Source organism: Mytilus trossulus, chromosome 14 (genome assembly GCF_036588685.1).
Source record: "Mytilus trossulus isolate FHL-02 chromosome 14, PNRI_Mtr1.1.1.hap1, whole genome shotgun sequence".
NCBI lineage: Eukaryota > Metazoa > Mollusca > Bivalvia > Mytilida > Mytilidae > Mytilus > Mytilus trossulus.
The window spans coordinates 19,189,508-19,203,709 of NC_086386.1; the positions used below are offsets into that span (position 1 = coordinate 19,189,508).

At 32.5% G+C, this 14,202-nt stretch overlaps 1 protein-coding gene across 1 annotated transcript; it reads left to right on the forward strand.

Moving 5' to 3' along the window:
- Positions 1-1,963: 1,963 nt before the first annotated feature.
- Positions 1,964-14,019, forward strand: LOC134697546 (uncharacterized). Its single transcript, XM_063559827.1, has 8 exons — positions 1,964-2,044; positions 2,803-2,910; positions 4,725-4,796; positions 5,563-5,614; positions 8,024-8,266; positions 9,915-10,376; positions 12,523-12,629; positions 13,543-14,019. The coding sequence occupies exons 1-8, from the start codon at positions 1,964-1,966 to the stop codon at positions 14,017-14,019; spliced, it is 1,602 nt and encodes a 533-aa protein (XP_063415897.1).
- Positions 14,020-14,202: the final 183 nt, after the last annotated feature.

The following is a 14,202-nucleotide window of genomic DNA, read 5'->3' on the forward strand; positions in this document are numbered from 1 at the left end:
CGTAAAATATTATGACAATTTTATTTTACAAAATTGCTCGTTATATCCTTCGCATGATTTGTCCTATATTGACCGAAGTGATATGAACGCTCCATATGAGAGTTATTTCCCCTTATGCATTTGATATAAGTGATAGGCATTTCTATCTTGTAAACCATAAGTGCTAGAGACCAAGGATCCTTTGATTTGAGGTCCTTGGTCCAAAAAAAAATGAAAATTAGGTCAAGGTCAAAGGTCAAGGTCGTATTTGAGATTTTTATTTGTCTTTGATTTCCCTATAACTTTAGAACGGTTATAGATACAGAAAATTTAGATAGTCAAAAATGCTTGGTACTCCAAGGGGCAACTTTGTTACATTATAACTTTATTGGTTTTACCATTGTGTAAGGGACATAATCCCCATTAATGGTTTCTATAAAGCCATTATTAGGCAAAACTTTTAACCAAATGTCCTTGACCCATAGGGTCTTTTGCAATGACATTAAGGTCATGTACATATGTGATTTGGGACACTACTTGAAGAGTTTTATGTGTGTTTGCCAATCAACCAATCAATCAATCAATCAATCATGATCATGATCAATCAATCAATCATGTTTCCGTCGCATGTGTTTATCATAGGGTTCAGGATCATTTTGTTTCTTTTTCGCTGTTTCAATTGACCCTATCCAACGTGTTTAATTTATCAACCAACCAACCAAACAACCAACCAACCAACTGACCGACTGACCAACCAACCAACCAACTAATCAATCAATCAACCAATTATGATCATGATCAATCAATCAATCATGTTTCCGTCTCATTTGTTTAATATAAGGTCCAAGATCTTCCTTGTTTCTTTTTCGCTGTTTCAATTGACCCTATCCAACGTGTTTAACCAACCAACCAACCAACTAATCGATCAATTAATCAATCAATCAATCAATCAATCATGATCATGATCAATCAATCAATCATGTTTCCGTCTCATGTGTTTAATTAATATAGGGTCCAAGATCTTCTTTGTGTCTTTTTCGCTGTTTCAATTGACCCTATCCAACGTGTTTAACCAACCAACCAACTAATCAATCAATCAATCAATCAATCAATCAATCAATCATGATTATGATCAAGCAATCATGTTTCATGAAAAATTGAAATTTAATATTGTTCTTGCGTCACTTCTGAAAACAAATCCACATGTACTCTGAAACAACAAGTACAATCGACCTCAAAATTTGCAGTCAGCAGGGCATACATGTACTAAAAGTTTATAAAAAAAACTTGGTGCAGATATCTTTCAAAGCTTTTCCTAGAGAAAAGAAATGGCAATGCCTTAAAAATCGCTTGCTATGTCTGTAAATCTCAGTAAAAACCTACAATAAAATGTCCGCTCCGAGATTGAAATACTAATCTGTGTTACAAACAGGTGTTGAAAAATGTACAATATCAGAAAATAATCAATAAATGTGTTTTAAAGTTACACCGGATCAATTAAATCCAAAGCATGCACTGCCCGTGAACTGTCATCAAAAGATGTCAATTTCCTACAATGACAAAAGAAATTACATTGTGTACATTCCGTCTCTATACATGTTGTCTGTTCAACGTTCCGACCTAAAGAGAAATAAAAAGACAAGTTTTCGTTATTATAAACCCAAGTCACGTGATGTCTCCTCAATCTGGCGCGCGCGCTGTACCTAAAATAGAAGTAAAACTTTCCAAACTAAACATAAAACTTCTCCGGTAACAATAATATAGATCCCATACAGAAACAGACAAACAAACATACAACCCCCCCCCCCCCCCCCCCCCCCCCCCAATTCAATCAATTTCAAGGGGGGGAAAACCACCTACAATTGCTTTTCAAAAGCAATTGATTTATATTTTTATTTAAATTTATTTCACAACAATTGTCCAGTTTATCAGACAAGATTTGATGCCAGTTGTATTATTATAGGATAGTGGACGGACTGCAGTAATGACGGCTGCCTATTACGGACAACTGGAGGTCACCCGATTTCTTCTGGACAGCGGGTGTAAACCAGATATCACAACACATGTATGTCATCACTTTACTCTTATCAAATTCCTTAATCTATACAAAATTATGTTGTTAATTAGATATGTTTAATGGACAATACATATTTGTAAGGATTATATAAAGTGGGGTCTCATTTTGTTTGTCTCCTTGTACTCAATCAGGATATTCAAAAATTTAAATTTCTATGAAAAATTTACTTTTAAAAAAAAATTGATGATTATTCAGAATCCTGTTAATCAGACAGATTTAATCATTATACAAACACATACTTAGAAAATTATATAAATTGGGATGTCATTTTACTCAGAGATTTAATCATTATATCAACAAATACTTGTTAGGTCTATATATTTAAGGGATATATCATTTTACTCAGAGATTTAATCATTATATCAACAAATACTTGTTAATAGGATTATATAAAGTGAGATGTCATTTTACTCAGAGAATTTTAATTAATACATTGACATAAAAAAAATCCTTTCTATAAAAAAACAATTTTAACATGACAGTTCTGATGGAAGTTTTTACATCTCACAAAAAAAACATGTTGTTTATGTGTTGTTTATGTTCAATATAAATACAAATGTGACTGGTCATTTTATTTAGTTTTGACCACTGATTCATGTGATATATATTTTATTTATATTTATTAAACAACATTGTCCAGTTTATCAGACTAGTTTTAATGTCAGTTGTAGGATATGTCGTATATTAAAGATATTGATGACAAAGTATTGTCCAAAATATTTACATGTTATTTGGTTATATTATAGAATGATGGATACACAGCTTTACATTGGGCTGCTTTGTTCGGACATTTACAAATCACAAGATATCTTGTAGAGCAAGGATATATCAATCCCTTGATTAAATCACATGAGGTAATATTTCATAATATATTCCGAGTGATCAACTATTAAGTAATGAAACACTAATATGACGTATAACATATAGTTAGTAAAAAAACTATTCAAGGCTATAATCATGATTGTTAAAAGTCATATGATCCTTGGACTTGAAATATGAAAGCGTTATATAGACTTGAATGGCTAAATTTTACTATAAATCACGTGAACATACTCTCATACTTGCTTTAATTTAAAACAATCTTCAAACCAATTTGCAAACAAAACTTACACCATTCGTTGTCGTGCAGTTATAACAAAAATTAATTACTAGACAATAATTGTATGTTCGATAAGGGGTAAATACATTTTTTAAATTGTGTTGGCACTTTAAAATAAATTTAAAAACGATGACCCTATGAAGACTATTATTTAGTTTCCAATTCATGCATATATTTAAGCTGTCTAGTGGCAGAGAAACCTATCATATTTGTCATCGTTTATTTGATTCCCGATTCAAACAATGACATCTGTGATAACAGTAAAAACTATCAAATGATGTGTAACGTGTAACCGGGCGATCAATGGATCCGTATCTGAATAAATCGGGATTTCAAGTGCTAAACTCAATTGTTTTCACCACAACAAGTTGTCCTATCTAAAACAATAAACACACCCTTAAATGAATTCACAATGTCAAATATATACGCCACACAATGCACATTAATCAAAATGCCGGGTAAAGTACCTCATTCAAAATGCACAGACACAATGTTCATAACAGAATATATATACACAATGTCACTATGTAATCACTATGCAACATGTAACAGACCGATTTATTCACAAAGTCACTAACAGATCATTATGCAACATGCATACAGCCCTTTATTACACCATGTATGCAAAAGAGGGACGAAAGATACCAAAAGGGACAGCCAAACTCGTAAATCTAAAACAAACTGACAACGCCACGGCTAAAAATGAAAAAGACAAACAGAAAAACAATAGTACACATGACACAACAAAGAAAACTAAAGAATAAACAACACGAACCCCACTAAAAACTAGGGGTGATCTCAGGTGCTCCGGAAAGGTAAGCAGATCCTGCTCCACATGCGGCACCCGTCGTGTTGCTTATGTGATTACAAATCCGGTAAATAGTCTAATTCGGTAGGTCAAATATTATGAAAGGGAAGGGGATTGTAGTTACGACGTAAGGAACATATCCGACATCATCTGTGAAACGGTTATTCCATAACGGTCAACCAACTCGTGATGGCGTCCGTAAAATTTACGAAGGGATGATTTCAACTTCACCATTTGGAACTCTTGGTTTAATAGCTTCCTTGTGAGCAGTAACCCTCTATCAAGAAAATCATGATAGGCAATGCAAGCACGTAATCATGTAAGTATCACGCAAAACGTATGAACACAAAATCACATATATACAACTTCTATTTGCAACGTCCACCAATATTGGTATCCTCTTGTTAGTCTGCAACTAACCACAATGGCACAATTACACTTGCACAATGTTTCAATTTACAAGGAATATATATATAAACACAGCTGTACTCACGCACTAACTATCCCGTTGAGTTCCCACACAATCAATATTCTCCAAACTGGTAAGGTTTAACATATATAGGAGGGTGTGGTTTGGGTATACGTATATAGGAGGGTATGAATGGGTATATATCTAATGAACCAACATAATATGGTTTGCATCTGAAAAAATAAAACAAAACAACACTCAGCTGCTACTGGTACTAATTGTAAGATATTTTACGTAAGTCGTCTTTGTAATTAAGAGATGAAAGCAATATAAAGATGTGTCTGAATTTCAGGGTCACACTCCATATGATCTAGCAGCAGAATATGAGTTTGGACAGTATACAGAAGTGATGGAATACTTACAGGTACATATAGTGTTGAAACAAACATCATGGTTATTATCAAACATTGTCATTCATGGCAAGTGTACAAAGAATTACCGATATTGTCGATATCGCAAAGTAGACAATGTCAACACGATATTGTACAACGTTGCCGATATCGTGTCCTACTTTTGTTTTGATCGTTGACACTGATGATATCGCGAAGTAGACAATGTCAACACGATATTGTACAACTTTGTCGATATCGTTTCATACTCTTGTCTACATAGTTGACATTGACGATATCGCGAAGTAGACAATGTCAACACGATAATGTACAATGTTGCCGATATCGTGTCATACTTTTGTCTTCATCGTTGACATTGACGATATCTCAAAGTAGACAATGTCAACACGATATTGTACAACTTTGTCGATATCATTTCATAGCCTTCTTAGCGATGTAGTCAAATTTAATTCTGCACATTTTTTGAAAAGACGGTATATCTGATAGGGTAAAAACAGTAGTGGTTCAACACCATCTACAGTTGACAAAGACATCATCAATACAAATAATAACAAGTGTGGGGTCAAGGAATATTATAATAGTCAACAGTTTGACTGATTTTCCATTCAAAAATTTAAAACATCACGTTTACTTATTCAGGTGTCCGAAGCGCTTTTCTTGATTAACCTTCATGAGGAACGCTCGTTTATCTGAAAAATAGTTTTTTTTTCTCAGATTATTTTATCTAATGTGAAGTATTTTATTACATTGTACGTATTGTGCATATCCTAACTTTTTCAGACTTTCATGTCCGAGAAATCTTCAGGTGTTACTGCTGAACTAGAGACAGAAGGTATGTTTTTAAACTTAGTTTTATTGTTACATATATTGTCGTTGCGCTTCCATCGTGTTGTAGATGACATTTTGTTTTGAAACGACCCTAAAATATTTGGTTGGTTACTGATTTGAATCAATAATTTTATGGTAATTTTGCAGTTTTTGGTTACTATCTTAAACAGCACTAATGTTCAGCAAAGTTAGGCCTACAAATAAGTCAGCATGTCCAAAATTGTCAATAGACCCCTTTTTTTCTCTTCTCTTTTGAAACAACTAAGACAAATTTTGTCAAGCAACATTTATTAACATGTCCATGGGCAACAAAGACCCTAAAAATTGGTTGTCCAAAAGGTCAAATGTACTAGTCGGACATATGTGTAGACAGCGAAATCAAATAACTAAAACTGTATGTTCCCAGACCAGATAGAATAAAACAAAATGTGATTAGTTTTAATTTACACTTTACATGTTAGATCAAAAAAGCCTTTTGACAGTTTTCTAAGTGTCATATCAGTATAATATATACTATAGACAATAATGCCAAATTTATGAACTTAAGATGTTCGATTTGGAAAGAACCTCATATATCACCTGCTCCAAACAAACCATTTGACCATAGATATAACCCATTTTGCACATTTATTCTGTGATAATTGTCCTTTTTCTAGATAAGCCTTGGGACAAAAAAAAAGCAATACACAAAAACCTGTCCGATTCAACATCATTAGGGTATATTTATCAATAAATGCGTTCGATGAGTCTGCCTCCCATAAAACATGGCCAAATGATTCTGTAGCAAACAATATATCTATGTAAGTGCCACAAAGTCATTTTTTTATGACTAAAATTGATTTTTGACTTTGTTAGGGGATAATTGCGTAAACCGTATAGTCGTAGAAGTATTGGATTGCGGAAAAAATAATTGAGGGGGAACTCTGTTATTTTCTGATTAAATAGATTTGTCTGTTCGTCATAAACTCCATTGACAATGTTTAAAAAGACATAATGTATAACTCTTAAAACAAATTAACTGCTCTAGACTCATGCAATGACATCTGGGACTGATGACCTTGACAAAGGTCACAACCTAGATAATACAAGGCGAAAATACCTCTCAACTGTTCGTGAACAATTGACATTTTTATATTTTTATTCTATTTTTTTTAGCTAGATATGTAAAATAATATCTCTTTTTCAACATTTTATCTGATTTTCAATATGACTTCTATGTTCGACTTTTATAGATTCCTTCTAGATAACTGGACGTCACAGATTCAACATCAATCAATCGATGTTTAACATAGACTTAAAAATATTGAGAACAAACTTTACAGTTATTATTTTATAATATTTACAGTCATGCTGTGCTTGTTCGTGTGAAAATGTCTCGTATTAATACACCGTCAATCTTTCATGTCTTGCTATTTAATATTTTCTTAATTTCTTCAAAATACAGATCCGGTCATCTGTTATGTATATGGCCCTTTCATACTATTTAAACTGCTAGGATTTCTGACATATATTTAGACGTACCCCGAGCTGTCTTTCATTTGTTGTCTAGTTTTATATGTATTGTATCTCATTTGGCATTTTTTACTAATACATTGGTCTTTTGTTCGGAAATGTATGACAAATGTATGTTGAAAAACCTCGCTCGTAATTATAAATTATTAAATTCATGGACTGTTTATGTCAAGTGTAAATTCAATCATATTTAGCAGCGATAGAAGATTTTCAAAATTAATTCACTTATCTTGTATCCCTGGTGTTTTAATTTGAGAACCGTCGTACACAAACATCTCACAAATTGGCATTTCGAGGCGGATGGGTAAAAAGAAGGTGAACTCAGGTTTATTGTTATCATTAGTACCGCTTTAGTCGACGTTAGAGGCCTTCAAATGCCTTTGTTGTATGGTATAAATGATTCGTTCATTGTTGCTGACCCTATAATATCAACTGGCAAGAGAAGAACAGGAATAAAAGCTCTGTTCATTATTATGTTTTTATTTTTTATATGGCTTGTGTGAGATTTTGACTTATGCACATTTACTCCATTTGCCTTTAAGTCAGTCAACAAATCTTAGATAAATTTGGACTGTTTAATTATACGAAACGGAAATAAAAGACATCCTACTTGGTCATTAATAATTGATATTTGATTGTTATTCACTTTTCTAGGCAGGAAAAGTATACAAATGTTTCATTTTTAAAATTGTATCTGATATTCAAAATGATTTTCATATCTGACATCCATAGATTCCTTAAACATGTTATAGATAACCAATAATAGATCAAACTATGATATTTAACATTGATTTTTAATTATTTGTTGAGAAAAATATTAAAAACAAAATTTAAAAAAATCTTTATTGAACTAGAACTTGGACTTAACGATATTTTTTATATAAAAAAAAATTAATTTCAGATCCAATCCAGACACAAACAAAGTCTGCTATGTTAAACAGGTTACTTGGTAGTGGAACGTATGATTCCTATGACATGCGCTGTATGGTAACAGGCCAGTTCGGTGTCGGAAAAACGAGTCTTGTCAAGCTCTTAGCTGGCGATGTCATCCCAGAAGGAAGACATCCTACCGATGGAATTTCCCTTATAGAAGGTCGGTGTGGACTCGATGTTGAAACTAAAAGCTGGATTTATTTTGATCCAGGTAGGCATGTGTATGCCATTTTAGCTTTTCTTTTATGTTTGAATACCTCATTTGTTTTTTCCACCTCTGTTTTACCTTTAGAATCAGGTAATCTTTATAAATTGAAAAGACAGAGACATCTATAGAAAAAAAGCCTGCGGCTTATTAAGCAAATTTAAACGGTGATACGAACTTTTCACTATTGTTAGGATTGCTCAATGTAGTCTCTCTTATGATTTGAACAAATTTCTAGTCTAATATACAGAAGATACTGTCTTTTTATCATGTTTACCGTCGTATTTTCACAATTTTTAATGCCTTAACCGGCTTTAGATATCCTTGTGCATTTTGTTTCTACAGGGCCGTAATACTGACTTTTGATAAGAATAAACAACTTCTGCATATTATGATATTTTTTTAGCAAGTTCAAAATGATATACTTTAATGTACTCTTCGCAAAGCTCTTTTAATTATAAGTCCCTTACTGACGAACGGGACTTAAGATTTGCATTCTGTCCATCTGTCTATCTGTCATTCCATCTGAGTGTCTGTCAGTCCATCCGTCAAACCGGCAAATCAGTTTTCCACACTTGTTTTTCCTGTTGGAGTTGACTGTAATTTGATATTTGATGTATAGTTTTATCATGAAATGTTACAGATCAAGTTTCAATTTTTTGCTGGTCTGATCAACATTTGAGTTATGGTCTTTGACTTAGGAAATTCAGTAAAATTATCTGTTTCCACACTTTTTACGCCCTTCTTGAAGATACTGATTTGGTAATGGGATATAGTTGTATCATGACAAGTAACATTTCAAGTTTGAACTTTGTTCTAGTTATACGATTTTGTGCACAGTTATGGTTTTTGGTCTTGAAAATTTACTCAAATAATCAGTTCTCCACACTTTTTCCGTCATTCTGAAAAGTGTTCCTTTTTTAATTGGCATATAGTTTTATCATGACAAGTTACAGATCACGTTTGAAAGATATTGACTTGATATTTGTTAAATAGTTTACTCCAGGACAAGTTATAGAACAAGTTACAATTTTGTTTCAATACAATGAATTTTTAACTAGTACGTGACTTTGAATTGCCATTCATTACTCACAAAATGGGTGTAAGCTTTAAATTTGGAGCGTATTGTCTGTTAATTTACTGCCGTTCTATCTGCGAACGTTTTAAAATAATCCTTGTTCTACAGTTAACTTTAATCATTCCTGAGGTTTCTGCTCATCAATAAAAGTTGAACAGAAATAAAACAGAAAAAAATGGTAGTTTGTATCTTTGCTTAAAATACAGAGCAACATACCTTATTTATTATGTTGGATCATGTTAACTTTTTGTTAACAATCATTCAAATTATTTGGTCGTGAGTATGTCTATGATGAAAATTCAAAAAAAGAAAGATGGTATCATAGAACCAGGTTTAATCCACCATTTTCTACATTTGAAAATGCCTGTACCAAGTCAGGAATATGACAGTTCTTGTCCATTCGTTTTTGATGCGTTTTGTTTTTTGATTTTGCCATGTGATTATGGACTTTCCAAATTGATTTTCCTCTGAGTTCAGTATTTTTGTGATTTTACTTTTTTCAGTATAATTTTAGCACAGTATTAAACCAAATCAAATATTTTTATATCTTTCAAAGTGATATATTATATTTTACAGAAACGTATGATGCTTTAGATGTTGTGTATAATAAGGTGTTAATGACTTCAGTGGAAGAGGATGAAAGAAAAGAAGAAACCACACCGAAGAAACCACATTTACCAGATTCAAATCATGGTCCCTTCCAACATCCTCTAGCAACCAAATCTCTATCACCTCAAATATCTGACAGTGTGTCTAAGAGAAGACCAGAGATGAAAACACACATGAAATCGAAAATGACCAGAGAAGAAATAAGAAAAAGAATGGAAAAAGTCATTCAAAGTGGAAACTACAAAATGAAAGTTGGAAGATTGATCTTTTGGGACTTCGGCGGACAGTATGTATACTATACAACACACCAAACCTTCATGACTTTCAGAGCTTTGTTTCTTGTGGTATTTGATGGAAGCAAAAACCTACATGAGCTAGTTCCAGATGTTCTGTGCTTTCCAGGGCAGCACATGACACCAACCCCAGCAGGTACTGCACGTTATTCACAATACAAAGACTCATATTGAACATCATATGTTAACTATATAAAAACACATCTACATTATTACCAGTATTAACAACAAGGCTTTCCAGGTAACTGTGATAATGCTTACTTGAAGACAGCCAAATCTTGCCCTATAATCATATGAATTTTACCTGTCATTCAAATGTTTGCAAATGTACTGTTCCATTTGATAGCTTATTGTTATCAAATGTGCCAGGATTATAATTAAATACGCCAGACCCGCGTTTATAAAAATGACTATACAATTAATATTCATGTCAACACGGAAGTGCTGACTACTGTGCTGGTGAAACCCTCGGGGACGATACGTCCACCAGATGTGACATTTGCTATCAAAGGTACCAGGATTATAATTTAATACGCCAGACGCGCGTTTCGGCTAGATGAGACTCATCCTTGACGCTCAGATCAAAATAGTTATAAAGCTAAACAAGTACAAAGTTGAAGAACATTGAGAACCCAAAATTCCAAAACTTTGTGCCAAATACGGCTAAGGTAATCTATTCCTGGGATAATAAAAATCCTTAGTTTTTCGAAAATATAAAGTTTTTCCAACTGGAAATTTATAAAACAAAAAGACCATATAATTGATAATCATGCCAACACGGGAGTGCTCATATCAAACATGTCTAAGCTAGTTGGGAAGTCAGTACCGATGAACTATATATAAATGAGTTATGCCCCTTGGAAACAATAATTATACGGAAAGTTGCATCGATTGTGCCCTCATATGTACAATTCTTTCCATAATTCAATGAAACTAATACATTAGGCTTCAATCAATCAAGTCTTGGACTAGTTAAAAATAAGTGCTGAATAATTATTGTCATAAGAGTTATATTGTTAGTGCACTCTTGTGTACAATACACCTTATCGCTAATCCCGGCTAACCCAGCTGTTTGAACTTTTGACGCATACAACAATCACATTTCCATTGTGGCGTCAGATATTTTGTTTTATGACGTCAAATTTTTACGGGAACCTGAGTGATATCCAGCAATGGCGGACAAGTAGCGATAAGGTGTATTCTTATCAGAATATCAAAAATAATCTGTCAACCACCCTTTTTTGTAATGTTTACCAACATACACAAAAATTATATTCTGCTTGGATTTTAAAAAAGCTGAAATGTTCCTGTCCAGGGTAAAGATTTAAACAAATTGCTACACAATGGGAAAAAAAGTAAAATCACAAAAATACTGAACTCAGGGAAAATCAAATCGGAAAATTTAGAACAACATGACAAAATCATATGACAAAACATCAAAAACAATGAACAAAACTAAAATGTATTGCTTTTTTCATCGTTTCAATTAAGACGTGAGAGTTTCTAGTTTTTATCATGTTTGACAGAATCATTTGTTTGTGATTAGATCAGTATAAGATGACCTGCAAATGTTAGTTCAATGATATTGGTATATGTAAATTTATTGGCATTTGCAATTCATATTTTCATGGAATTTATAAAGCCCCACCTCCTCATCATGTTTCAGTGACATTGAATCTTTTGCATAGTTTACAAGTTTATGTTTGTATTTATGTTTATTAAACAATAAGTCAATCGTATTCGGTATGCAGTTGTATTAACATTGACAAATCTCATTCCCATTAAGATTGTTCAGCCATATACCTTCAGTCATGGTTCATCGACCCTTAATATTTGCATAATTTACATTTTCAAGTATTACTATTTTAATTTCAATATTTGCATTATAAAAAATTACAAAAAGGCTAGATATATCTTGAGAAAATAGGATTTTTTTTAAAACAATACCCAAGAGTCATTTATTGCTAGATAATATATATATTATAGTTAAACAAATAAGTGTTACTGATATTTACTGGTTTATTTCATTACTGATAATTTAAAATTTAGCTGTTAGATTAAAACTAATATTGATTTACTATAATGATGCTTAAGAAAACAACCCTGGATTTCTGATATTAACAAACAGGGAATCGTCACTGGAATGCTGGATTAGTGAGATATATTGTCAACAGCAGAAAGTGGATTCGTTGTTGAATAAAAATAAAAAAAGATTTATTTCTATGATAACAGTTTATATAAAATTTTTATTGTATTGGGTGTTTTTTTTAAATATATTTTAGTATTTCTACAACATTGGGTTAACTCAATCCTAACGTATTGTAAGGTGGTGTATGTAGGCATTCCAAAGATCTTATTTGTTGCCACCCATAAAGATAAAGTACCAATGGTAAGTAATTTAGTTATAAACAGGAGGAAGGACAAGTCAATCTTTTTACGTTTCCAGTTATTTATTTCATGTTCTTAATTTAATGTAACAATAAAAAACAAAGTACAAATGATAAGTCATTTAGTTATAAACAGGACGCTGGACATGGCAATCTTTTTACGTGTCCAGTTATTTGTTTATAGTTCTTAATGTACCCATTAAAAACAAAGTAAAAAGTAAAATCACAAAAAAATACTGATCTCCGAGGAAAATTCAAAACGGAAAGTCCCCAATCAAATGGCAAATGCAAATGATAAAACACATCAAACGAATGGTCAACATATGTCATAATCCTTACTTGGTACAGGCATTTTTTAAGTAATTTAGATATTATCAGAAGACTGATCAAGTCAATCTTTTTCCGTGTCCAATTATTTATTATAGTTCTTAATTAAAATTTATATTGTCTTTTATTCATTTTACATTTTTTAATATGGCAGGGTAAATTTTAAATGGCAAATTTCTTGTGCAATGGATCATAAACATTTCATTCTATTGATTCATAAGATTAAATGCAGATATTTGTGTTGGTATTAAGTAAGTAAGACAGCAGCCCAACATCATAAAAAATCAAAGAACATTTGAGGTCAACGGTCATCAAGAATATACAAATGTAAAAAATCAAGCTCTAAATCATTTGACTCAAATATTAATGATGTTTTTTTTTAATTGTTAAAGATCTGCAATTACGCTAATGTAACGTTAGAATACCATCTCCTCTATGGTCGGATTGGTGTAGTATATAAGTACTCTGAAGACATGTATTGTTGTAATTCCTAGGTACTTTCAATATCATCATTTAGGAAAAATAAAAAATAAATAGAAAAAAATTAAAAAGAAGGATTATGTCATATCTTAAATTATCACTTTTAAGGATGATGTTGAGTCCAGACGTGAGGAGTTGTACAATGGAGTAGAGGAATTGTTCAAGGACCACGAGGGACGAAACCATCTAGTCCTTACACAACGGATATTTGTCAATGCAAGGGATAACACAGATACAGAAATTCAAGTCCTCAAGAAAGCCATCACAGAACTAACGTTTGAACATCCTTGTTGGGGGGAGAAGATGCCCAACGCTTGTGTCCCCCTTGAACTCGAGATTGCAGAGCTGGTAGCAGAAGGAAAACAAATATTGTCATTGAAGGATGTAGAAGAATTGAATGTTATAAGCAAGGTGTCTGTACTGTCCCCAGACCTACTCAAGGATTTCCTTAATTTCCACCACTCCCTGGGAAAGATTGTTTACTTTGATACTCCACAACTAAAAGATTTCGTTATCATCAACCCCTTACTCATGGTGGAGGTTATGAGGTCATTTGTGACAGGTAGTTATGTCAATACTTATTAAGGAAGTTATGATATTGTGTGACAGGTACCATAAAGCGAGTTAATTTTGCGGGGTGTAAATATTCGATTTTTTTCGTGGATAGAACATTGATAAAAGTTTTCAATCCGGAAAAGTATTAACCGCAAAAATTAGTTCGTATACTGTGTATTTAATTTTATTTCGTGAGTATAAATTCTCGTGGAT

Coding starts and splice junctions, on each gene's coding strand:
- LOC134697546 (XM_063559827.1), top strand. CDS start 1,964: ATGACGGCTGCCTATTACGGACAACTGGAGGTCACCCGATTTCTTCTG. Junction 8,267..9,914: donor CTGGATTTATTTTGATCCAG/GTAGGCATGTGT, acceptor TATATTTTACAG/AAACGTATGATGCTTTAGAT. Junction 10,377..12,522: donor CATGACACCAACCCCAGCAG/GTACTGCACGTT, acceptor AATATATTTTAG/TATTTCTACAACATTGGGTT.